This window comes from Watersipora subatra, chromosome 10 (assembly GCF_963576615.1).
Source record: "Watersipora subatra chromosome 10, tzWatSuba1.1, whole genome shotgun sequence".
Taxonomy (NCBI): Eukaryota; Metazoa; Bryozoa; class Gymnolaemata; order Cheilostomatida; family Watersiporidae; genus Watersipora; species Watersipora subatra.
The window spans coordinates 52,553,865-52,580,626 of NC_088717.1; the positions used below are offsets into that span (position 1 = coordinate 52,553,865).

The window sequence follows — 26,762 nt, forward strand, 5'->3', positions numbered from 1 at the left end:
TGTGAATATTTCACTTCATTCCGGTTTTACCGCATTTAATAAAATATGAGCAACCTTATATGAGGGGGTATGCGTCCTAGGGAGTACCCCCACTAATTCTTCTTAGGGGTACGCCGTACCCCTGCGTACCCCCCATTTGGAACACTGAGTTCTGTCTGGTTAACATAAAATTACTGCTCTAAATCATATTGGATTCAAAATACAGATACAAAAGCTTGTGAATGTCCCGCGAGTTATTTATGGACACGCCCAAGTAATAATTGTATGCATACTTAGTATCTAGAGATGGGCAAAGACGTGTGCACGCTTGCTACATTAAACGTCATTATTATAATGCTTATATTTGCAAATGTTGACGACCAAAATGTTTAAAAAAGGAAATATGTAAGAGCTCGTGTTTAGATTAATAGGTATACACAAGTGACACCATCGCTATTGCAACAATCACAATCATAGACAACAAATACAACCACGTGCAACAAAACAATCGGGTGTATTCTAAAGGTGTGGAAACAATAACTTCAAAACATTCCCGTTTTTTTCAAAATTTATGTAGTACAAAAAATTATATATTTTTTTAACATTAATTGCCAATGATATAGTAGGCCAAGTTAGGACCTTTCCATGTAATGTACGATAAGTAAAGGAATATGTTCTCCCGAGCAAACTTGACTTGTGTAATAGATATCTCAAGTGTACATCTAATGAAACGGTAGACTACTTAAATATATACATGATATTTAACAAAATAAAAATAAAACATTTATATTTCGGAAAAAATGAGTTCTGGCAATTCAATTTAGTAAAAGACTATGTTCCCGCCCGAAGGAAACCAAATTGTAGAGTTATGAACAGGCATTAAATAGTATCAAATAACAAACATAACTATTTTACTGCATATTTAATTAATTTTTTAACAAACTAAATTTTTTTTTCAATTATGGTTAGTTAAAGTGCCAAAATTATTTCTTAAACTCGATTCACATCTTTGTAGATGGTATTTTAGCTAAGCGATAAACAAAACCACGTGCGATGGAGCACGCCTCTGTTCAGCCTAAGGTTGTATATATAGCAACAAGGTCATAAGGAGTTGGTGTTGCGCTGAGTCCTATCGTCTGCTGCAAACAGGAGTATTCTGCTGCGAGTTAACTTTTCTTTTGAACTCAAGCGAAGGTTTACAATCGGAATCGATATTGTAGTAATTTTTATCAGTTGACAACTTTGTTATCATTACTTTCTAAATTAAACGCATTTATTCTCACCATGGCTCAGCATCACTAACTAATAGTTTCTAGACAATATAATGGAGACATTAGCTCTGCAGCATCTTGCATTAGTGGTGTTACTCATTGCATCGACCACAAATGGTGAGGAAGACATCATATCTCAGGAGCTCTTTACTGTTGCGTTTGGAGAGAGAACATCCTTGCTGCATTCGACGTTACAAGTCACACCAACCAATCAGGATAACAACTGTATGATTAATGTACTTCATGAGGAGTCTTCGCCAGATTTCAGCATTGGGCGTTTATTTCCAGCTTCTTTCTCATGTGATTTTCACGAAGGTGACATATTCTATGAACACTATGGCCTACCTACAGTCACAAATACTTCTGTGAGGCTGTTAGTAACTTATAATGATGCTAACTCCCAGAGAGTGTCGCTACCGGTTACCATCACTGTACAAGTTCTGCAGCCTAGCAATAGGCTCATCAGTAGAAACACCGGGCTGTTAGTTTCCATCTTCAACGGATACTCGGAGCCAATCGGCAGTTCTAATCTAGCTGTCGAGTTCAACAAAAACACACAGCTATGTTATGTCTCTTTAAAAACCGGAGTGTCCACTCATTCTTGGCCAAGGTAATTTAATGTTTTACAGTGTTTCTTTTCAATGGCAAGAAGTTTGAGCATGGGCCAAGCCTATTTACAAGTCCATAAGAAGTGCACTAACGTAATGTCTTCAGCAGAGCATCATATTCATACCTGTATAATTGCTTTATTATTGCTAGTGTTGGCTGGTTTAGCAATTCAAGTTAAATACTACTCACATGCTAAGCAGGTCAGTTGGTCATTGATATGCTACACTAGTACCATACTTGTGTAGAAGCAATTTTATTATACCAAAATTAATTTAGTTTACATTTTTAGTTGCAATCTTGTAAGCTTCGTAATCAAAACTTGTGGCATTTGACTAGGAAGGCTGCTCAAAGTGAAAGTTGTTGGTTTTTTACTCCTATATTGTGTGATTAAGCTAGCAAAAAGTTGTTCCACAAAAGCTTACTGTGTTTGAAAAATTAAATATCATAATGAAGTTTGACAATATGCCTTAAAAATGACAACACTAGCAGGTGTCATAACAGGTAGCAAATGCCATAATAACAGATAAAATTACTGGTCCCCTTTTGAACATTTTGTTTTATATATTTTCAAATGTAAATCTGTTATAGGGTGTATTTATTGATGTTAAACTAACCGAATACTTGGTATAATTTGTGAGGCGGCTTGTTCATAATTGATTTGCTCAGACTAATTACAAAAAGTGTCATATTTCAATTGCCTCTGGCAGAGATTGCGACAGTTCAGTCATGCGTACTTATATCTCACTGGTGCCATCAATTAGAGCGTAATACTAGTCATTCGCTTAGTTTTAGTCAAAGAAGGTTATTTTGTCATCTGCTATAAAAGACAATTAACTAAAGCTTGTCTAAAACAGGAGGAAAAACTGAATACTGGTGTCAATTGGAAACGCCTAACCAGCTCCTTGCTCCAATGGGCTACTTGCTCAAGTCAGCTAGAAATTTAAGTCATCAGTATAACTTGCGTAAAGTCAACTTTTTTAAAAGCTCATAGTTTTTTTCTATTTGTTCAGCATTGTAGAAATATTTTTTTCTGTAATTTTGTAGGAGTATTTAGATGTCGCAAACATTCCTGTTCTGCTCATGCGAACCCAAGCATTTAGTTTTTGTGTTTGCAAAGCAAACCTATAAACAGTTTCAATGAGACAGTGATTAAGGACTGTAATAGGATCATCACCAATGTTTTCTACCACAAGTTACCAAGTTGTTTTTGAGAACAATGGTTGTAACAGGATTAGTGGTCGTCACTAACTATCATGGTTTGCAAGAGCCTCGAGAGCATTAGTATGTGAAGAGTCGGGTACATGTTTTGCCAAGTGTACACAAACCTATTACAATGCTTATAATCATTTGAGATCAATAGATCTCACCGCTGTGGGCAAACTAAAATCTTGTTCTTGTTAAGATTTGAAGTGTACAGGGAAGGGTTTTTTCTTTAGTGCCTTAGGTGGGATCAGCTTTTGTTTGGTGACCGTTGGGGGTGTAGTGAAACTTCATCACTGTATGTAATTACTTTCGAAACATCCGCAGTTAGCCTTAAATGCTATCAGAGAAGATCACAAGTGACCAATCTTTACTATAATAAGGGCCATGTATGTCCATTTGTCTGAAGCCATACCTACAGGTTAAAAAAGATTTCCCATCCTTTCCCAACCCATTCCTCGATTGTCATGCAAAGCGCTGGAATCAAACTCGGATATTTGGCTTAGCAGCCAAGCACACTACCAACTGCGCCTGTCGATCACCTTACAGCATTGTGGAATAACTGTATATATACTTATTACACATGATGATCTCTCGTGACACACGGTACTGTCAGCATACTAGTTTTCGTAATATACTAAAAATATTTGTGAATTTGAAAACTTTCGAACATCTAGTTAACTTACCTAATTTATTTCCTGTTGTTGAGTTAAGATGCTAGAACTTAATTTTTGAGGTAGTACAATTTTTGAAATTTTTTAGCGATTCACTCTAATTGTTTTAGATTTAAATAAAATTTACATTCATCATATCATCTAATAATAACACATGAATGATCAAAGTGAAGTCACGAAAAACCTGATACAGTGCAAAGCAAATGAATTTTTTTAAAGTTATTGTTTGTATTTCTAAAACATCTTTTTCGGGATCCATTCTTTTAAAGCTAAACATTGCCAGAAAATAATTTTTTTAAAGATTAAATCTTCATAGCTTTGCATATTTCAATGCATCAAAGGACGATCCATAGAATCAATCTTGGGAGCGTGGAAACACAGCGAATATGCAAAATAGGCAGCTTTGGTGGCCTTGAAGATCAGATCATGAATATTTTAGTTTTGTAGAATGAAATGCAAATACACATTAAATCAATTGTTGGCACCTTCCGACCAATTTTTATTTCAGCTTTTACACTATGTAGAACATACAGCATTTTTTAGCAAAAACTATCTTAAAAGAAATCTGTTGGGCTTGAATGGCTACATGCGATTTAGGATTTTGAAGTTTCTAGCATATAAAGCTAATAGTACAATGTCGCAAAACTCTTTTACGATTTCTCAAGTTCCTGTGGCTACGAGTTTTTCATTTAGTAGCATCTGTAAAATTCTTTTTTCTCCGGAATTGCGATTCTATCAAACGTCAGTTTTATAAATGTACTAAAAACTTACTCACAAATTTGCTTCCATGAAGCATCGCTTAAGCCAACAATATTACTCAGAGACAAATACTTAAAAACAGAATGTTTTTTTTTATGATTCGTAGTGACTTGAGAACTCCTTAGCCTATTACATACAGATTGAAGAAAGATTTAATCTTGGCTGTTCTGCAAAAGCTGCAGGCAGTTTAATTTAAGTATTTTTTTTCTGTCTCAGGTTTGCAGTTTGCAGGTTTCATCCTCTAGTAAAGCTATGGATGAAAGGTATCAGAGAGAGATAAACTTGAAAACTGCATGTTCACCTTTCAGAAAAGCCTGCCATGCTAAAATAGACAGCTGCATGTTATATGAGAAAGCTTAATCATACCAGTGTTCAATTTCAATTTTCAGTAACAAGGTAGAATTTGTAAACTGACAGGCTGAAACTGAGCTGCCTTTCTCATGTGCTGTGGGAAGCAAATTAGAGCTAGCGTACAATAATATTTGAATGACACTTAAAAGCGCCGAGAACTAAACAAGCAGATTGTTTACATTCTGACAAGAATTCATAAACAACTTTCCGATTTAAGTTGCCTCTCATGAAGTATTTCTAACAAAATATTGAACCATTTAATCAGTGAGCACTGCTCAAGGCCATGTTATGTCACAATAATTCATAATATTAGTGTAGCCTGTAGGCTACACTAATACATACAGAGTAGACTCAAGGGCATTATACAGTTATGAGTGTGTTTATAAGTAAATGACAGCCATTTCAAACAGTTGCTTAAAATCTTGATAAATTGATTTTAGAGATAACATTAAATTACTTGCACCCTGTGACTGCTGGCCTGTCACTCTTCATAGGAAGTGGGGCTGTCATTTTCCCAAACAACCAGAAGACATTCAAATCCTGGATCGTGTAATAGGCATTTACAAACTTCACAAAACAGACAGTACTTATGATTAAATCAGAAAATGTTTTTAGCAGACAAGGGAGGGGTGAACTTCTGTTTTCTAGTAGTTGAGTCTTAAAAGTTTGGGTTGCGGATGATAAAGCTCTGGTTGAGCACGTTGCCTCAGAGCTGCCTCAATTTGTTAGGTTATCTTTATACTGTTATTTTAGGAACTAGGTTTATAGTAGTCTAGAACTGAGTAGTAAATATAACGTTTAGAGCTACTTCTAACTAGTGAAGGTCAAGAAATACTTCGTAATCCACTCAATTAAGAGACATTCAAGATTTGTAGCGGAAGCTAATTTAAAACTTCAAGTCCCAGAATTTTTGCGCAAAAATTCCTGCTGCTATTGAGACGCATGAAAGTAAAAAGCTGCATATTGAAAAATCAGCTGCAAAAAAAACTTATCATAAAAATTAACCTAAATGCTTGAAGTTTCTGACCAAATTATGGCTATATTTTGTTGTTTGTGTTGTTAGTAACCGAATATCATAGGTACTCAGGCTGGATTAATATGGTGGAATGAACTGATGTATTAAATAGCCTTGACACTTGCAGATTGGAACACAGTTCACTGATAAATTTTCTGAATCCAGTATGGAGATCTAACAAATTAAATATTTAATATCCAGAATCTGCTCATGCATGTAGGAAAAGGTGATATCAATGCAAACCAACCTATTGCCTACATGATCTTGTAAACAGTATATCACTACACACTGTCAGTCTTTCCTTGTTAAACCAAGCATACGCTTCTGAATTATGACACACTGGGGTAAAAAACTGTGTCTCAGTTTAACTGAAATATGAATATTACTCCTATGAGACTTCGCATCGTTTTGTCAGCTCTCAAAGCTTCTTCTTGTAGGCAGGACCGTGTAATAACAATTCAAACATAAAAATGTTATGCAGCTCTAGAGGTGAAGACATCTAGTGATGAGTAAAGCTGAACTAGTGCTAGTCTAACCTGTACATAAAAAGCAGCTTCCATAAAATCTCTTAAATGTTTTGTATTAAGTGAGTTCAAATGAGTTGAGTTTTTAAGGCTATAAATCTTAGTATAAAATGGAAGTAGCTGGTTTTCTGGGAATATCATTCAGTTGATAATATGTTTTTAAGTTTTTTCAAGGTTTGAAGGTAGCAGTTTTCACATGCTCGGCAGCAATAAACAGCTGCTCGAGTAAAGATAGACTACACATTTAAAGATAAACTTGCACATAATGTTAGTAGATTTTATCAGAAAGTGTCGATATTTTCTACCATTTGCGATTGTTTTTGATGTTTGAGGTGATCTGACTGCCAGAATGTTTTAAGATCAAAATCAACAAAACTTGATCACGGTTAAACTGCTTACATCAAGTGAAAATGTGATTATGACGACTATAGTTGCAAGGGAACCGACAGAATAGAGATGCATAACACTGCAACTTGAACACAACAGCCAATATCAACTATAGCAGCGATAGCAGCGATAGCAACTAGTGATACCACTGCGCATATTCTTTTCTTCTGAGTGTTTTAACTCCGCTCAAGTTTGCTCAATTTTAATGCTCAAACTTACTAACAGTCACATTCCCAAACTTCAAAAACTATACAATTGGTACAAAAATATTGAAAAAGATATTTTTTGATAAAATCTAAAATTTTGTGGAAGTTGATCTTTAAATAATACAGAGTGAAGTTAACACATCATATATAGACTTGCCGTATAGCAATCACACACCTCTCTTTCAGCCTTCACAAATCTTAGACTTTGTTTAACCCTTTCGCTGCCATAAACGCATTCATGCGTTTTCTAGGGTCCACTGCCATAGACGCATTTTCGCGACTTTACCCAGCAATCGCGTGGTAACCTGATTTTATTATTCGTTGACAACATAGCCCACGGTCTTTAAGACTTTTATGAAGTTGACAGTGTTGTCCGAAGATTTCTCTATAAAATTAGCCTAAAACAATGAAGCAATTTGAAACTTTTGTTTGAGACTTTCTAATCTAAAAACCAACATTTTTGTGTGAATTCATTAAATACCGCGCGCGAGTCAGAAAACAGGTAATTAGTTATATTGATGATATTATAGCCAATTAAGATTCAGATTTTCGTGATTATACAGATAATTAAAGTAGCGGCACTGTCTCTGATATAGGTGAAAATAATAGTTTTGTAAGAGTCGATCGATTGCATCGATCGTAGCATCACATAGCTTTATCACCGCACAAAGTATAGATCCAGTTTTGGCATTGCAATGTTGGTCAAAGTGTTGGGAAAATAAAATATGTAACAAAAATGTTCTAGATATAGATTGGAATTGAAAAAATACTGTATACACATCATGAAGCAATATCGGCAATTTTCGGTAAAATGGCTGGCACTGGCCGGTAGTCGAATTTGTACATGGTTGGCAGTGAAAGGGTTAAAGCAATAGCTCATTCTCTCAATCTTTTTAGTTTTGCTAGGCGTTTACAAGTCGTTTAGGGTAAGATCAACAGAGAAAGGCTAATGATTGCTTGTAGGAAGGGCTATGTGTCACGGGATTAATTAGCTTGCTACAGTGTATAATTTGTTTGTGGCGAGGCATAATGAGTTAACAGGTGATACTCCAATAACCACACCTGATTAGGAATTGTTGTTTGTGAATAAAACAGCGAGCTATTCATCAATTATTACATCTATTAACGAAAATGAGGCAAACGGTAGGGCAGAGAGTTTGAAACAATATACGAGTTTCATTTATAGTGATTCAAACCAATGATTTGATTGAACAAAACGATGAAAGTTGACTGAAGTCAGAGTAGGTTAGGTACAGTCTAGGCTCTTTAGCTTTCTTTACAGCTCGCCTCGTGTCTGCACTCCTAAAAATACACGGCCTATTCCTGCAACTAGTAAATGATCAGCGCATGTACCAGAAAATCATGAGACTCTGCGATCAATTTGTCCACTTGAATTACTCTTCACAACACAGAAAAAAAAGCTAAGTGTATTAACCTCGCATGAACACAATTGGCAAATGTCTGTAGCCACAAATATCAGAGAACTTTCCTTCCTATGTTGCATTTGCGTGGCCAAGCCTTGAGGAAAGACAGTTTAACATTCTTCAATAGCCTACACGCTACCTTCAATTTCATTACAATATTATGGAGGCATTTTTGTCAGAATATTTTGTATGTGTTAGTAGATTAAGAATTCGGCTCTATTGCATGCCATGTTTATCTACATTATAAATATGTGCAGTATTACAGCACTTTTACAATCATCTGGAAAGTAGCAACAATGAGCATTGCTTGAATTTGTATTTTTTAAGCAACAAGCTTGTTTAACCATTATAATAGTTGCTATATGCATAATCTCTTATTTTACTCTCTTATATACTGATATTAGCAAACAGCCCATTGTGGTCATTTTTCACATTAATCACTAATATACCTAATGTATTGTGTAGACAGTAGTTGACACGCATAGTTGGCAGTATTTGACCTTACTCTTGCACAATGGCCGACGGAACCGGTAAATAAAAGGTAAAAATGCATAAAATTGGTACAATTTTCGTGACATAATCTCCTTCAGAGCAAGTGCAAAAGGTCAAAGGGTTTCAGAAGCTGACGCCTTGATTCAGGTTGGTGTCCATCGGGGTACACAAACAAAATTACACTTTTACCACATTATAACACTAGCATCTGGCAAAGCAACTACATTTTTACCCAATTTGGGGACCACTGTGTGAAATCTGTCTAATAATAGTGAAACCAAATTTCTTAGTCTATTTCATACATGTTTTGTCCATGTTTTCTTTAAGTGTGTGTTAATGATAGAGATTTTTTACCGCTGTTACATAGAATGTTGAGTGTGAGCCATCGAAATATTTCCCTGATTGCTCCTAATGCATGCCAACCATTGCCATGCACTAGAATAGGGAAGCCACAAACTGAACCTTTCAATTGACAAAGACAGGCATTGCACTCATTAGATTTGTCTAAAAAAGGCAGTTTTGCTGGCTTTTGCATGCAAATTGTAATTTATAACTGTGATTGGAAGGGGCCCTTCCAACCACTAAAGTTATTAGCAGAAGCAACAATGATAGCATAGTGCAGTGATTGGCTGGAATGCTGTACAATCATCGCAAAGAGGATAGCTTTTAGTCATTCATGGTACTTGCTTAAACTTTATGAGTTGCCCACCCACATAAGATTTTTCTAATTACTAGATCTGGCAGAAATATTCTAGCTGGCGCCCCTCCTTCTCCTGTAACAATGGTGATTATTTTGCCAGCATTTCGCCTATGAATGATCACGCAGCAGCAGTCTAGGTATGCGACTTGAGACAGATTATGTATAACGTTATAATGTAACCCATCACCGTTATGCCTGGTCGACATCATAACTGTCATTAAAGTGAAAAAGGCAGGAGCAATAAAGTATTGGAGAAGCTCGTGTTCAAAGGATTATCAGAGAAAAATGGTCCAACAATGGCGCCACATTTCACGCTTCACTTAAGAGTGGAAACATGTTTAATCGCTTTTGTTGTTGCAGAATCTAACTAATATGCAGACATCTCTTGACAGGTACTCCGTGTTCTATCCTGTCATCCACTCGATAAACAGTTGGATTAGTTTGCTGTTTATTCCAGAACAATGGCTCAACTAGATTGCATCGTAGTCTCATTGGTTACAAGTTAAAGATGAAGAACAACTGATCCTTCACTATAAACACATCAAAATAACTCTCAGTGCATGTGCAAATTTAATGACTTTCCGAAATATCGTATAGCACTATGGGTTGCTGTTAGGCTTTTTTAGACTGGACAAAATCCTGTTCATGTCTTGTCAACATTTTGATTGCTCACTCTTACTTGCCTTTGTGATTTAGTTGAACAACTCACTTCATTTTGCTTGCAATTTTTTCATCATGCATATAAATAAAGAAAAAATACAAAATAAACTTCAAAATTCAAACATGCAGCCTGATTCTAACTAAGTGGAATTTTTGCTTAACAAACCATTAGTCAAATGAATCTTCAGTCCTGTTTAATACAGTTTAATTAATTATAATAATTTTTAAACTTGTTTTTACACATTTTCATCTTCCACATTGTTGGCCACAAATGGTCAGGTTATGATGTAGACATAAGCGTAACTAATTTAACATACAGTAATCTGATTAACAACTCGGCGAATAGCAAGTAAATCTTTTTAGCAATCACACATATAGTCATAATCTAACAGACCCGTGGATTTATGAATAAAAAAATTTAACAGAAATTGGTTAGTTCACACGATGATGATTCCAATGCACAGCCATACTTTCACCATTTGCATCGTTGTTGTTACATAGCATGCTTGGGGGTGCCACGTTGGAGTGTGTTACTGAGTGTGACATGCAAGATAAAATGTTCTGAACTTACTTGACACACCTCAGTCACTCGACGAATGGCAAGCATACGTAGACTACCTCGTGTAAGAAGAAAAAAGTGGTGGGAGCGGTTTTTTTAGGTTCTATCGCAGCTTTATATTAATATATGTATTATAATAATCTTTATATGTAATATCAATTTAAAGACTGAATTTCTCCTAGCTGCTAAAACTAATAAACATTACAATAGGAGATAAGCCGAGTCCTGTTGACCCATGAGATTCAAATTTAACAGTAACAATAGTTTTAGTTCATTAACACCATTCTGTTAATGTTTTATGCTGACTGCCGTCATTTTAGATTTTCTAATCTGTGGCACAGCGGAAGATCTATTGTTTGTAAAAACTTTGGCTTTCCTTGATTCCTTATAGCAATGCTATAACATAAGCTACATGCTTTGAAATGTTCACTTGAAAAAGCAAAATGTGCTGCTTGATAGACTAAATAAATACCAAAAATAAAGACTAATATTAAAAATATTATCCCAAACGGACAAAAACCCGTGATATTAAAAACGTTGCATTTAGGAAAGCTCTAAAACCAAAGTGCTTTGTTGCCTTGTTCAAATCACAAGAACAGATACTGTAACCTGGTAACTCAAACATTAACTTCTGAGAAACATTACTCGCAATACAGTGAATGCAGAAGCGTGTAGAAACATAACAACAGATTGGACCAATCAAATTATCCAATCTACCTTAATATATATTTTGTACAGGTGTAGATATTACCCACAGATTTTTTGTTGTTAATATGCTGTGATAGGAAACATTCTCAAAGGTAAATTATCCCCCTGTCACATGAATATTAAGTTCACTGTACCTATGTAATTAAAGCAAAAAGCCATATACTCTTAAAAAAGATTAAATATCGCTTCCATAAACCCTTGCAACTACACTTTGGTAGTGCCATTTTGATACTAAACCTTAAAAGCCTCATGAATTGTGCATGCAACTCCAAAATTTTTGTTATATTTATTGTTTACATGAAAGTAAGCATTTCGAATATTTCTTTAGTGGCCTTTCATCAATCTATATTGAATAAGGGAGCTAAACCAAAAATGCTTCGACCAAAAGCTTTCTTAGCACATAGTTTTAGCATGAAACAATTCTAAATTTAAGCAAACATAGATGTCTAGTAGCCAATGAAAAGCTGCTTACATGACAGCTGAATCGCATGTTTTAAAATGCCCATCTCTTAACTGAAGCAACTAGAATTGGCAAAGAGACGCTAAATGGATGACGACTAAATGAAAAAAGTTAACATTCTTCCAGCTAATTTTTGTTCTATCCTCACATAGTTCTATTTTTTCTTTTACATTCCTGATTGAATGAACTGTTTATGAAAATAAATATATTGCATTCACTAATACTAAATTGTCCAATCAAATGTGAGTCCTGTTTGGACTGGTCTAAATTGAACAAAACCGCAGATGTTCAGGCGCAAGCTTTTTTTTTCATCAATTACTTTTGCCGCTTCTACCAATTGAATCTTATGACATGAGAAGCTTTGGTTTGATCAAAGAGTGTTTTTGCAAATACAATAACTGCGGCTGTTGTAGGTATGGCAACATGGTGAATGACTCCGCGCTAACTGTAGACACCAGCTGCAGCACATTTCTCAGCTCAAAACTCACTTACCGGCATACAGCTCTAGTATCCCCTAAGACCGATTATCTGCAGGCCCGTGTTGTCCTCAAGAACATATCCAACGAAGAGGAAGTCGACTGGGTTTGGTTTTCTATTCGTATAACCATAGAGGAAGGTGTACAGAACCAGCCCCCTACCTTCAGGTAAGAATTTAGAGTGCTAAACAAGTTTTTGAAAAAGGAGGAAAATGGGGTTAAACCATAATAGTTCACCCAAGGCATGGTTAATAGCCAACAAGCAGAGTATCTTAGAATTACAACAAATTCGACATTAGATGCACCAGTCATGAGAGTTAGAAAGTTCATAACAGAAGCCAGATACAGCATGCTTTCTAGTCTAAAGGTCGAATGTTCCTAGATATAAAGATAGGTTTAAATAATAATCAAGAACCAAAGGCTATTTGAGATTAGTCATTTCTATTATACGAGTCCTTTCTAATCTAAAAACGAGATGCGAAATAAAACTTTGTGTTCTCTGATATTATTAGCTTATCTTGATTGAAAACACAACTAATGACAATAGATGTTGAGAAGAATAATCTAGCAGCACTCAAGGTTGAGTTGATCACTGCCTGTTCTCTATTGTTAGTTTACTGAGCAACTAACTCCTGTTTCCTTCACCATTCCTGTAAAATCATTCCTTAGCCACTGAACATAAAATAATCATCCTGTTCTGAATCATGCTCATATGCATTCATAGCATCTGACTTTAAAGACATTCTTTGTTTAAATAAAAATACATACACATTTAGATCATCACCTCTTTGCATGATGTCATTAATATCTACCTAAATAGTAGACTAAGCTCTATCACTGTATGCTTTAGCACTGACAATAGTTACTATTACTTGAGGGTCAAGGTCAAGTTGTTGTAATCACGTTGTAATTATCCGCTCTCTGACATATAGGTCAGTTTACTATTAGATGCAAAAATTGCTAACTATACTAATTTAAATGAGCATTCTAACAAAAGGCTTTGGCTTTTTAGGATATTGTGTGATACCTTGATAGATTGCATTAGATTGTCTCCAATAATTTGAACTTCACATGCCTTTAGGCTTGCCAGCATTTCTTTTTATTGTGAGTCAACAGCTTGCCTTTTGTCAGTTGCTCCGCGGATAGCAATTTTAATGTTTAGACATTTTGAGAGCTGAAAAGGCTCCTGATATCATTGACTAAAAAGCCGTCAGTTTATTTGCTTTGTCTTGGATTAAATATTCCTTGTCTTTGTTTGTATTAAATATTAGGCTAGCAATCATCTATTTGCATAGCAGATTTGACATGACTAAGCCCATCAATCTGCCAGTCATTTACACTGTTCTTATAAATAGGTCATTAATCCAATGTATACTTTTCAAACATCTCTTCAATGGCTAACAGCTCACCTTTGTCTATAACTCACAAGACTTTTGTTTTAAGCCAAACAATGAATTTTAATCTATAGTTGAAACTATAACCCTCTTTGTCAAGTAAAAAACAATGTACTTGGTATTCGTATACGTTGTGCCAAATCCGAGTCATATATTAGTTGTAAAAATAAGAAAAATGAGGTTGATTTGTTCGCTTATGAGTGTTCAATAGCCAACTATTACTTTTGGGTTATTTGAGGATTACAACAAAAGAGACAACGGATATAGCAGTCATTAGGTTAAAGATGAACTGACACAAGTTTTCTGTAGATTTTAACAGAAAGTATCCGTACTTTTTTATCCTTTGCGATTGTTTTTGTTGCTTGAGATGATCTGGTTAACAGGATGTTTCTTGAAAAAAACAATTAGTAAAACTTGATCACGAATAAAACGTTCAAAAGAAAAATAAGTGCCAAATAACGTCACTAGTTGTTATTGGTGTGATGGTTGATATCGATTATTGCGTTTGAGTTGAAATTGCTTGCACTTTCGATTGATCTGAGCATTTTAATTTAGATCAGATCACTTCAGACTTCAAAAACAATCGCAAATGGTAGAAAATACCGATACTTTCTGATAAAATTTACTAATATTTTGTGTAAGTTTATTTTAAAAAAGTTTATGATGGAAACAAGATACAGCATGCTTGATTCTCTGATCGACTTGTCGCATATGAAGACTGGTTTGAACAAATGTTGATACATTTCAAACAAGTGACTAAAAGCAAAATGAGAAAGCGTTACAGAAACTTTCAACTGTGCCAAAACCATTTGTCGAATATAGGTCAAATATGTCTACTTCACAGTTACCTATTCACCTACATTAGTATAAACTCTAATTACTGATAAAGAAAACATGTATCTTGCAATTCAGTAAGCATTTTGCATGTTCACACCTGATGATCTACACTGCATTGATATAGTTGATAAATTGGTAGACACATGAGACCACTATTGGAGCTGCATGACCCTCTTAATAGTTAGACTTTGTGTGAAAAACTGATTCAGTGTATAGAAAACAAAAGGTATCATGCTGGCATTTTCAATAAAGCTTTGTTTGAAGCTTAGTAAATTGAGTTATAAACAAAACAGCTCTTAATGAAATGCGAAGAGATTATGATGCATTGCGTAATGCCACCATAGTGAAGGGAGAAATTCAAGCTTTCTATATTTGAAATAGAGAAAGTATCAGTGAATAAAAATAAAGTGTTTTATTCAGCATTTAGAGAATCGATTAAAATTCTAACCGCTCTCAAATTACTCACATCATTCACTCTAATGAGTAAGACGAAACTAAACATTAAAGACTGGTTCATACCATATCGCCTCATGTCGACAGTTTCTTTTTGCCAGCGATTATGTGAACTGTGAACCGATGGCATCAACGAGCAACGCGGATACATCGGGAAAGTTTGCAGCTGTTGAGTTTTTCCGATATTTCGTCGAGCATCGACGATTGTCTGTACAATGTGAACCATTTCGGCGATAGTAATTCTTAGTCGTGGATACCGAGATTTCTTTCAGTTTATAATAGTTGCTGCGGGACTAGTATTTGATTCAAGCATCGAAAACAAAAAGGTTTCCTCACGAAAAGTTAAAAAGAAAAATAAGAACACTACATCTCAGAGTATTTGCTAATACAAATGCTGATGAGTTTATGATGATGTGAACATTTTTATTACCGACGATCACCCTAGTCTTGGGGTATTAACACCGACATACACCGATATTGTGTGAACCAGTCTCAAGTTTACACCTCTATGTCAGTGATACAGCATCATCGTTAATGTTGAAAATTGAGAACCAGAAAAGTGTTAGTTAGATAGAAGACCAGTGGTAGAATGCTAGTGAATACTAGACATTGCTAAACAAACTTATACATATACAACTTATACTCGTACATGTACATGATTCTTCAAAGAAAACTTGGAATAAGAAAATAATGGGGACAAATAAAAGAGGTTTTTGTATTGCTACTTTGTTGAAACCAAATAGGCTGCTGATCTCTGTAGCAGGGTTACTGAAATTCGTTTGGAGAAGTTAGTAATATTTACTATAATAAGAGCTGTGTCTGTTCGTATACCCAAAGTCATGCTAAAAACGCTGGGAAAAAAGATTTCACCACTCAGAAATCAAACACTGATATTTCAATTGCAAGTTAAGCACGCTTACCATCCGCACTACTCGGCCACCTTTCCATATCTAGGAATAATTGTGCACGTAGTTATTACACTTGATGATCTTTTCTCACAAAACTCATCTCCTTATTAAAACATCTCTAGCATAACCCTTTTTTGTAACTAAGAAAGGTAAGAAACCCAGGTTTGAACACAGGTTTTGAACTAGACGATTATAAAATCCAACCTTTGTGGTCAAATCTGGCAACAACTGAAACAAGCTCACACGTTACTCGTCGATTCATACACGGCGTTTGGTAGGTTTGCTTGCTTACAGTGTTGGCTTTGGGAAATCATAGAATGGCCTATGGTAATATATGTATATATATATAGTATATGTGGTTTACACTGTAAAGTAAAGTGCTCAATAATCGAGTCAATTAGAGCTGTGTATGAAGTTTATTAAAAACTACAGGTTAAAATTATTACTACTATTAGTTTCATGCAATCGCGTTGCAATCTTCAGATTCTACCTGAAGACTGCAACACGATTGCATGAAACTAATAGTAGTAATGATTTTAACCTGTAGTTTTTAATAAACTTCATATATATATATGTATATATATATATATATATATATATATATATATATATATATATATATATATATATATATATATATATATATATATATATATATATATATATATATATATATACTCATCCTACAGACAGTACTGTTTCAGCTATTGAAGCCTCATCAGTGCAGCTCAGGGCTTGGGCAAGGGACACAAATCCCATTACCAATTAGAGTTGACTTCCTGCAACAACTAAGTTGCCTCGCAGACTTTAAGAAAGTCAATGTGCTGACACCAGAGTGCTCAAATCACAAAAGTGATGAGCTTTGCACAAAGGCTAATAGTGCCGCACCTCTCACAGATTGCTCAACCAAACCGAAGTGAGGAATCATATACTCATGCTACAGACAGTGCTGTTTCGGCTATTGAAGCCTCATGCTTTTAGATATATATATATATCTAAAAGCAAGTGTTTGTTGGTCTGTCAGTGTTCGGGTGTCCAGTTAACAGCGATTGGTTAAAATACGCATGCTTGCACTTTTGCAGCCCTGTACACCGTGAGGGATCATGATGTGCAATGACCATATGCACAATTATCCTCAAGTGAGGCAAAGTGGCTGCATGATTTAGTGGCAGGGCGATTGGCTTCACATTTGTGTCCACATGTATAAGTTCAATTGCTTGCAGGTGAAATCCTTTTTTCCTAACTCTCTTAGCTGGCTTCAGACTGAAACAACTCTTGCTAGAGTAAAGGCTAGAACGTTAGTTTAAATTACTAGCTAAATTGCTAGCTCAAGTTACTCAAAATTATTGGGTAGAAAAACATAGCCGATGACAACTACAATACATGCTGTTGTAAATAAGCTATTGTAAATCTTGAGCGAATATAGCATAAAACGAAAGAAATTTTTTGTACGCTCTGATAAATATAAGGTATAGGCAAATAAATTAATGCTTGTGGAAACACTACTAAAAAGTGAGTGTGTGGTAGCAGAAAGTCAACCACCATTTGTTTTTGGCCAGTTGGCTGCAACCAATCGCTCCGACCATGCATACACTATGTTCCCATAATATACTTAATCTGCTAGTTTGCATAATCCGCAATAGGGAAATGTTTTATGTTTTCAAAAGATGGAAACTTATATAAGAGTCTGTTGAATGATTATTGTTCAATAGCACTCTATTGAGTGATAACCGTTCAACAGACTCCTATATAAGAGGATTTTATGAGCAATTTTTTTGTCAAAATTGTTTTGTTGACAATAATTTTAAGAAAATTTAGCTAATTGTTGTTAGCAACCAGAAAGGTCATCTGGCTTTTTTGGGTCCTCTATGTTCTAAAAAGGTTGAGAGCTAAAAAACTCTGGTCGTCCATCTTGAATGCCTAAAGCAGCATTACTAAAGTAATAGCTTTGTGTAACACAACTGATCGTCTATGTGTGACTCCCTCAGCGCAGAACTTCCATTTTCCATCTCACCATTGAAGGCATACGCGTATGCGCATTATTTACATGAAACCTTACAACCGAGTTAATGACACTCTATAACAAGTGAGTGAGTGTGGTCTAACTGTCATGTCATGCGGTGATTATGCAAATGAGACACCTTCTGCACTGGAACTGTTCACAAACTTGAGAGATTGTTTTACCGGGAGTGCTAATCACGTCCTCCCATGAAGTACTACTAGTAGCCACAGTTTCAGCTGATCTGCATCCACTGCCTTGGTATCAGAGACTATTTTTATAAAGCTGCTTAACAATATACTCACAGTGATTATAATAGCAATAATATCTGCAAAACTAACTTGGTAAAATTATGCTGCGTTTTTGATCTAAAGTAGATGCAGAGAAAATGCTGAAAAGTTCAAGATTTTTTCATGAGATTATAGATTTCTTTATTGAACAATCTAGCAAAAACATAATCGATTAACTGCAAATAAATGCTGACGTTCTATTCATGACATACTAAGGTCAAATCATCTGCTACAGCTGTTCATCAAATCTAAGGTGTCAAATCACTCAAGTTATCTGTACGGTGTCAGATAACTAACACAAAATAGTTTTTTTGTGTTAGTTATTTCAGCAGTATCTAACCAAACTTGACTTTTCATCAATTATTAGCAAATCTGTGATAAATATACTCAAGTGGCTGAATACCTTATCAATTATATTGCTATTTAAATGTACAATTGAATAATAACGGAACAACTACTAAGTAATGCCCTTTGTAAGAGTTTTCATTCCTTGCAGTGCTTGTAGGTACGTTTGCCAGATATCAGAAAAAAGATCAAATTTGAGCTTAAAGATGAATGTACACAAAATTTTAGTAGATTTTATCAGAAAGTATCAGTATTTTTCTATCATTTGTGATTGTTTTTTATGCTTGGGGTGAGCTGACTATCAGGATGTTTCAATATTAAAATCTACAAAGATTTTAATCTTTAAAAGATTAAAAGATTGTTTTTTTATTATTAAAAGATTAATCTCTAAAAGATTAAAAGATTAATTACGATAATAACTTGATCGCGGTAAAAATGGTCAGAGAAAAATTATGTTTAAAATGATGTCACTAGTCGCTATCGTCGCAACAGTTGATATTGGCTATTGCGTTCAAGTCGAAGCTTTACGTGCCTTTATTTTTCCCCATCTCTTTGCAATTATAGACGTCATAATTGCACTTATGATCGATCTGAGCCTTTTAATCGCGATCAAGTTTTGTCGATTTTAATCTTGAAACATCCTTGCAGTCAGATCACCTCAAGGTAAAGAATAATTGCAAATGATAAAAAAATACAGGTGATTTCTGCTATATTAAACTAAAATTTTCTGTAAGTTCATCTCTAGTATTTTAACTGGCAGATGAAGCTTAGAAGCTAAGAATGCGTAGTGCACATATTAAACTGCTGTAGAACTAATCTTACTACCAATATGGGTCTATAACGGCAATAAGTTGGTTTTTGAGGTTATTTAAGCTAATTACCTTATTTATGATTGGGTTTTTCATTCCGAATTATATATATCAACTTTGATCATAGCAAACTAAAAGAGCATCTACCATAGCTATTAAAATTTTGTCTTGAATAAAGACCAAGTATTAGTGTAAGCGGTGGGAATCTTTGGAGATTTCATATTACAAACAATCAGTTGTAGGGCAACTTCTTCAGAGGATAAGAATAATAAGAAACGTTTTTAAAAATTATAACCTCCATGTTCTTGTCTGGTTCCTTACAGCTTAAGATGCTGCGCAGTCCTAATCTACAAAGTATGGTAATAAGCAACCGAGTGGCTAGCAAAAAATAACACATCTTAAAGTTGGCTCGGAAGTGTTACTTTTAGAATGTCTCTAAGAACACGAATGCCAATGAAAGTATTCGTTTCCTGCCACTTTCCGTTTACATTTAGATTGCTGGCAGGTATACACTGTCGGCGCTATCAGTAATATCATTAAGTAATCCTTCTTTCGGCAGTCGTACTTGTCACAAGAGTTACCACTGCAGCCAAGCAATGCTTCATAACATAGACATAACATATTAAGGCTAGGGCTTTTGTCATCTAACCTAGACAACTGTCAAACTTGTCACATCCTATTGTTTGCTTGGTTACCTCGATTAGAGATAGCATAACTTTGAAGTGTCAAGACATATTCCGGCTCAATCAATAGGAGTCAATTGATATGCTAAAATTATTCCATCCAACCAGCTCCAAGTTGTCCTATATACCCTAGGACACTTATATTTCGCTAGTATTTAGTTTCGTGAGTAGCATACGGATTAGAATTTCGCTGCAACTTAATTTAGCAGCTATGATGAGTGCGAAAATATAGTGATGTAAAAATGAATGCAGGGAAAAAACATAATTAGCTTCCTCGGGTCCTGCTCACCGGTAAGAAAAAAAAATTCAATTTGGGACTAGTTTGTAATTGTGAACCGCAGTTAGAATTGTGTGGGCGAGATCGATAATGCAATTTGATCGCTTGCTGCCATTTGTTTCTTAGACTATCAATGAATAAAGCTATTTAATTTCGCGTTTTCGTGCGTTCGTTATGATAGTTTAGTTTCGCTCATAAAATTTTTTTGAGACGATGACTCCGTGAAAACGCAAAAGTTAGATGAGGCGAATATATAAGTGTCCTAGGGTAGTAAGTTGTCTTACATGTCATAGTTTTATGAGCAGGCAGCTACAGGAGGCCAGCCATGATTAAATCATATGCAAGTTGTGGTTCAAGTTGTTCAAGTGATCGAAGTTGTTAATTGTCAAGAGATTTCTATGAGTTGACCATTTTAGTATGTGCCAGATAATGCATATATGCCTCCAATAGCTGTCAAGGCACTAGCCTTTGCACTAATGTCAATTTTCAATCTTAGCTTGTTTAGCATTATTAGCAAACCAAACAACTCAGTAAGATTTCAATAAACTCTAGTTAAAACTATAGATCAAAGAAAATTTGATCTTTGTTGGTAAAAACCAGCTCTTTGCTGGCCATAAAACTACATCTTCTGCTCAAACTTAAACAAACCTCAAACCTATCCCTAACCTCAATGACTATGTTCTCAAGGACTGGGAATAACTCAACAGACAGAAGCAAGAAGTGAAAATTATAGCTCTGTGTAATAATCTCACAAATGAGAGCCATAAATTTACCGCAGGAATTTGAATTGTTGTCATTCATGTATTATGAAACTGTCGTTTAGCTATGAAAAAGAGACACTCACACGCACTAGTGGTAAGGTTTGCATTTTTACAGACATCAAGCAACCAGTTGCAGTATTCATTGCATGATATCAAAGACTGGAGTTTTGTTTTGAATACTTGTATGGGATGCTTATAAATACAAAAATACTTTGCTTATATAATGATGATTATAAAAGTGCTTTTCGATTTTCTACTTATGCCTTTGGGACATGCTGGGAAAAATATCTATGTGGAATGCAGTCATCGAGACCTATGTATATCAATAAACTCAAAATCATTCTCTCCAATCGTCCTCTCCAATTGTCCTCTCCAATCGTCCTCTCCAATCGTCCTTTCCAATCGTCCTCTTCAATCATCCTCTCCAATCGTCCTCTCCAATCGTCCTCTCCAATCGTCCTCTCCAATCGGCACAATAATTACTTTACTGTTTATTGTATGATATGATACTACAACCTTCAATTTACTATTCTGAGTCTTCCGTAATACTATTAGATGAATAACTTTCAAAACACTCCTGCTCAACTCACTTAATAGTTCCTGTCTTTTAATTTTTTTCCCAGTTTGGTATGTAATAAAAAACATCACTTTGATGATGATTACAAAAACCAATGAAAAGTTCTACATACATAGGCATGAATACCATTAAAACAGTTTTTTGCATTCACTGAGCTTTCATCTCTTTTCTAAATAGTCATTTATTTTAGTCTAGAGAGAAACACTGATTATTTGCTAAGACCTCATACGATGGTTACGAGATATCATACCACTGTCAACGAGGTCTAACCGATTTCCTTATTGCTCACAATTACTATTCTGTTGGTCTCTTTGTAATTATAGATTTCATAATCACACTTTCTTTTGATTTGAGCATTTTAACCGGTGATCAAGTTCTGTGGACATTATTCTTGAAGTATTCTGGCAGTCAGATCACCTCAAACATAAAAAAAAGCACAAATGATAGAAAAATTCCTATGCTTTTAATAAAATTTAAGAATATTTTGTGCAAGTTCACCTTTGAGCTGTACTTGGTTGTGTTCCGTAAATTATTGATACCAGTTGACCATAGATTAAATCTCATCTCCAAATCAAAACATATCCAGTATAAACCTTTTGCTAAAAAGGTAAGAAACTCAATTTAGCAATAGGATTTGCACTAGACGATTTTAAAATCCTCAAGATTATAAGCTTATACGATCTTGTGTCATTCTTTTGGAGATGCTATGATAGAGTTATTGGTGTTTTAGTGAGTCATCGCTTCTTCAGCTAGAGGTTCATCAGTTCATCATGACAGCAATCACCAGCAGTGTACTCAGAGCTGACGACGATTTTACTTCTCCAGACGATCTTATTTTTGTTTTAGCTTCCGACTTTGTTGCAGGTACTGTAAATTTATCATCTTTTTTTAATGATTTTATATGTATATACGTATATTATTTTATTGATAATAATTTCATTTCAAACAGGAATGTTTTACGTTGTAGGACCATCTACTGCATAATATATAATTACTGCTTGCTTTATTGATTGTCAGATTTAAATAAGGTTTGACAGTTTTTTTAATTCTTAGCTTCAAAATTAAAGGCTTCTTTAGTTTAATTATAACAAAAATTGACTCAAAATTTTAAGCTAGCAATGTTTTTACAACCATCAAAACTTTTGCTTTCTGAATGGTCCTTGCTCAAAGCTCTGCTTCAACTGTATGGAGTATTGTACATTACCTTGGAAATTCCACCATCAAAATTTTAAAGGTTGCCAGTTATTTTTGGTCAAGTGCATTGATTTGTGTGGTATCTAGGGCATAAGTACCCCTAGATACCACGCAGCCCTCTCTGTAGCTCTCTCTGTAGCTCTCTCTGTAGCCCTCTCTGTAGCCCTCTCTGTAGCCATCTCTGTAGCCCTCTCTGTAGCCCTCTCTGTAGCCCTCTCTGTAGCCCTCTCTGTAGCCCTCTCTGTAGCCCTCTCTGTAGCCCTCTCTGTAGCCCTCTCTGTAGCCCTCTCTGTAGCCCTCTCTGTAGCCCTCTCTGTAGCCCTCTCTGTAGTCCTCTCTGTAGCCCTCTCTGTAGCCCTCTCTGTAGCCCTCTCTGTAGCCCTCTCTGTAGCCCTCTCTGTAGCCCTCTCTGTAGCTCTCTCTGTAGCCCTCTCTGTAGCCCTCTCTGTAGCCCTCTCTGTAGCCCTCTCTGTAGCCCTCTCTGTAGCCATCTCTGTAGCCCTCTCTGTAGCCCTCTCTGTAGCCCTCTCTGTAGCCCTCTCTGTAGCCCTCTCTGTAGCCCTCTCTGTAGCCCTCTCTGTAGCTCTCTCTGTAGCCCTCTCTGTAGCCCTCTCTGTAGTCGTCTCTGTAGCCCTCTCTGTAGCCCTCTCTGTAGCCCTCTCTGTAGCCCTCTCTGTAGCCTTCTCTGTAGCCCTCTCTGTAGCCCTCTCTGTAGCCCTCTTTGTAGCCCTCTCTGTAGCCCTCTCTGTAGCCATCTCTGTAGCCCTCTCTGTAGCCCTCTCTGTAGCCCTCTCTGTAGCCCTCTCTGTAGCCCTCTCTGTAGCCCTCTCTGTAGTCCTCTCTGTAGCCCTCTCTGTAGCCCTCTCTGTAGCCCTCTCTGTAGCCCTCTCTGTAGCTCTCTCTGTAGCCCTCTCTGTAGCCCTCTCTGTAGCCCTCTCTGTAGCCCTCTCTGTAGCCATCTCTGTAGCCCTCTCTGTAGCCCTCTCTGTAGCCCTCTCTGTAGCCCTCTCTGTAGCCCCCTCTGTAGCCATCTCTGTAGCCCTCTCTGTAGCCCTCTCTGTAGCCCTCTTTAGCTAGTCTGTTCGCTTCAGTGCTGTTAAACATCCCCAAGTCTTATTTTACTTTTTGTACCTATACAATGTTTAATTAATAATTGTACTGGCTAGTAAAAAAAATTTCACTTTCAATAATTTTTTTATGTAATAATGGCCAACATTGGTTCAGTCTATCTCATGCTATTATAATAAAATAGTGGGAGTTGTCATAAGTTCTTTTGCTATCAGATGACACGACAGGGAGTATCATATCTACTGATAACAGTGAACAGCCAATCAGGAGCTTCTATCAGAGTGATTTAGAGCTGCTGAAGATAGCCTACAAGTAAGTTATCATACGCTGAGCTGAGGCTAGCTCAAATCTCACTAGTTTTGGATTACGTAAAAAATGATCTTGTAATTAAAAAGTTTTTACTATAAAATAATGTTTAAATATCTGAAATATAAAGTTTGATGAAAAAAAAATGCAATGTTAGTAAGCTTTAATGTGATATTTATTCATTTCTTTTCTTTGCTTTCAGCCATATTTACTCCTCTTTATTGGCTGTTTAGGATAGTAAAAATTGCTGCCGCGCATAAGATGTGCTAAACTGTTTTGTTGTTAGATTTATTAGATCTAAGTAAACCAATTTTGGATCCAAATGCAAATGTAAATTTTTATGCGAAATTTAACACTAGTTATGTAGTACTCAATATAAGGGTGCAGTATTGTAAAGTAAAGTAAAGAGTGGATTTGAGAAAATTTGTGCTGCCGATCACCTGAATTAAGAATATAATATTTTATGTATTATTTTGAAGGGTCACGGCTTTTCATAGTTTGTAGCAGAGCAAGTGTATTACAAATTTGTCATCCTTTCTCACAAGTTCTTTGAATTGATGGAGCAAACTTTTGATTGTCTTTATTGTTATTCTCTCTTTTATTGATGTTGTATTTTATAGGCCACCAAGTAGTGACAGTGATAGCATAAGGGTAGTGCGAATTCCTATGTCTATTATGGATGGAGAGGGTCTCTTGTCTAATCACACGTATGAGCTAGTTGCTACAGTACATCCCATGGATAGCAAGGCTCCAATAGTAATTAGAAATACAGGTACATATACATCGTATGCATGCATCATTTCATGTACACATAGAAGATGTCTGTTTCACAATTTCCAGGCATTAGTTTAACAAGTATTTTCAGCTGCGCATTTGGAAAGTAATACATGCGTATTGTGCCTCACACTTAGTTTTTATTGCATAATTTGCTATGGACAAGACAAACAGTGTATTTGAAACCAAAAAGAGTTAGTTTTTTAACACTAATTTAATTAAACATGATGGTGAAATTGTGTTTTTTCCTACCATAGCCATTACAAGTTTGCTAGAGGATTAGAGCATTCATCTCAATTTAGTGCTTGTGGCCAATAGTTTGCAAACAATCGTTTCTGATTGTCTGGAGGCTTTTACTAGTTGAGCCATTTTTAAAACAGAATTTGTATCATTTTTAAAACATTTTGAATCAGAATCGTTCAGTATTGAAAGAAGCAAAGAACGACAATAAGATTTAAAAAGCTAAAAGATGGTATTACGTGAATTTAAAAATGCTAATTTCTGAATTTTTAAAGCACTATTTAAAAGACTATTACAATACTTAAACTAAAGACGTGACAATTTTTATCTGTAACACATTTGTAAAAAATCAAATACTAATAATCCCCATACCAGTTTGTGGTCGCCGGTTGTTTAATTCAGGTATCTGTTCTCTGACAGATAATTCAAGCATTAGCAAGTGCCAATCATTTTATCCTGCTAAGCCAGCAATGCAATCACAGAATGGAAATGAAATAGCAGAGTTCTTTGATTAAACACCATATAAGAAGAAATTAAAACTTGCTATTTTCTCCGTGATGATTGATGACAGGAAGGCATTCTTATTTTTCATATCTTTTGCCTCTTAGTTATCTTTACAATCTTAATGTTCTACAGCCTTCTTAGAAAACTCTATTATCTTCCTAGATGCTCTTAACAGCATCAATGGGTATTAACAGCGCTTCAAATTCATAAGCATCTTGACAATCAGTGAACTATTTGCTATGAGATAGCCATGCTTCCAGTGGAGACATCTATTGATTCAACCAATTCTAGGAACTCTTGTAATAGAAATAGCTAAATCAAGGATATTGTTAATATTGGAGTGTCTAATTTACATATTCTGGCATCTTCACAGCTGCAGTACCTAAAATCATATAATAGGGGAAATGATCGTACCAACACACTCTTTGCTGTGGTTGGTGTTGCAGTCTTTGAGATCGGAGGCTACATTCTACTACCTCTTTTTAAAATCTGAAAACTAACCCAGTTAGTATGATTAGCTTAAATTTTTTAGCCTTTCACCTAACTTAGATGTTCTGTAGACTGTGTACCAGCAAGATCGTCTCACATTCTGAATCTAATCACTTCAGGTCTCCATCTGTATGAAGGAGAAAGAGGCAGAATATCTGGCAGATATAACCTTGAGTTAGCTGATGAAGACAACCTCAAAGATGTAACAATCGCTGTGCAGTATGGACTCCGGCATGGCCATCTTGTGATACCAGACTCTAAAGACTATTTTACCACTCATGACCTAGATCAAGGTCAAATCGTATATGTTCATGATGGCTCTAACTCTCTCACAGATAATATCATCTTCAAAGCATCTGATGGCCAATACGAAGTGAGTACCCCCAGTTGGTGTATATAA

General features: G+C 35.6%; 1 protein-coding gene across 1 annotated transcript in view; it reads left to right on the plus strand.

Annotated features, from left to right (window-relative positions):
* Positions 1-1,187: 1,187 nt before the first annotated feature.
* LOC137407202 (extracellular matrix protein 3-like) overlaps positions 1,188-26,762 on the plus strand; it is a 98,869-nt gene continuing 73,294 nt past the window's right edge. The window contains exons 1-7 of the mRNA XM_068093804.1: positions 1,188-1,860; positions 12,392-12,622; positions 22,518-22,651; positions 23,121-24,053; positions 24,265-24,361; positions 24,976-25,127; positions 26,482-26,735. Coding sequence (XP_067949905.1) covers positions 1,304-1,860; positions 12,392-12,622; positions 22,518-22,651; positions 23,121-24,053; positions 24,265-24,361; positions 24,976-25,127; positions 26,482-26,735 — 2,358 coding nt within the window. The 5' untranslated portion in view covers positions 1,188-1,303. The remainder of the gene's footprint in view (positions 1,861-12,391; positions 12,623-22,517; positions 22,652-23,120; positions 24,054-24,264; positions 24,362-24,975; positions 25,128-26,481; positions 26,736-26,762) is intronic.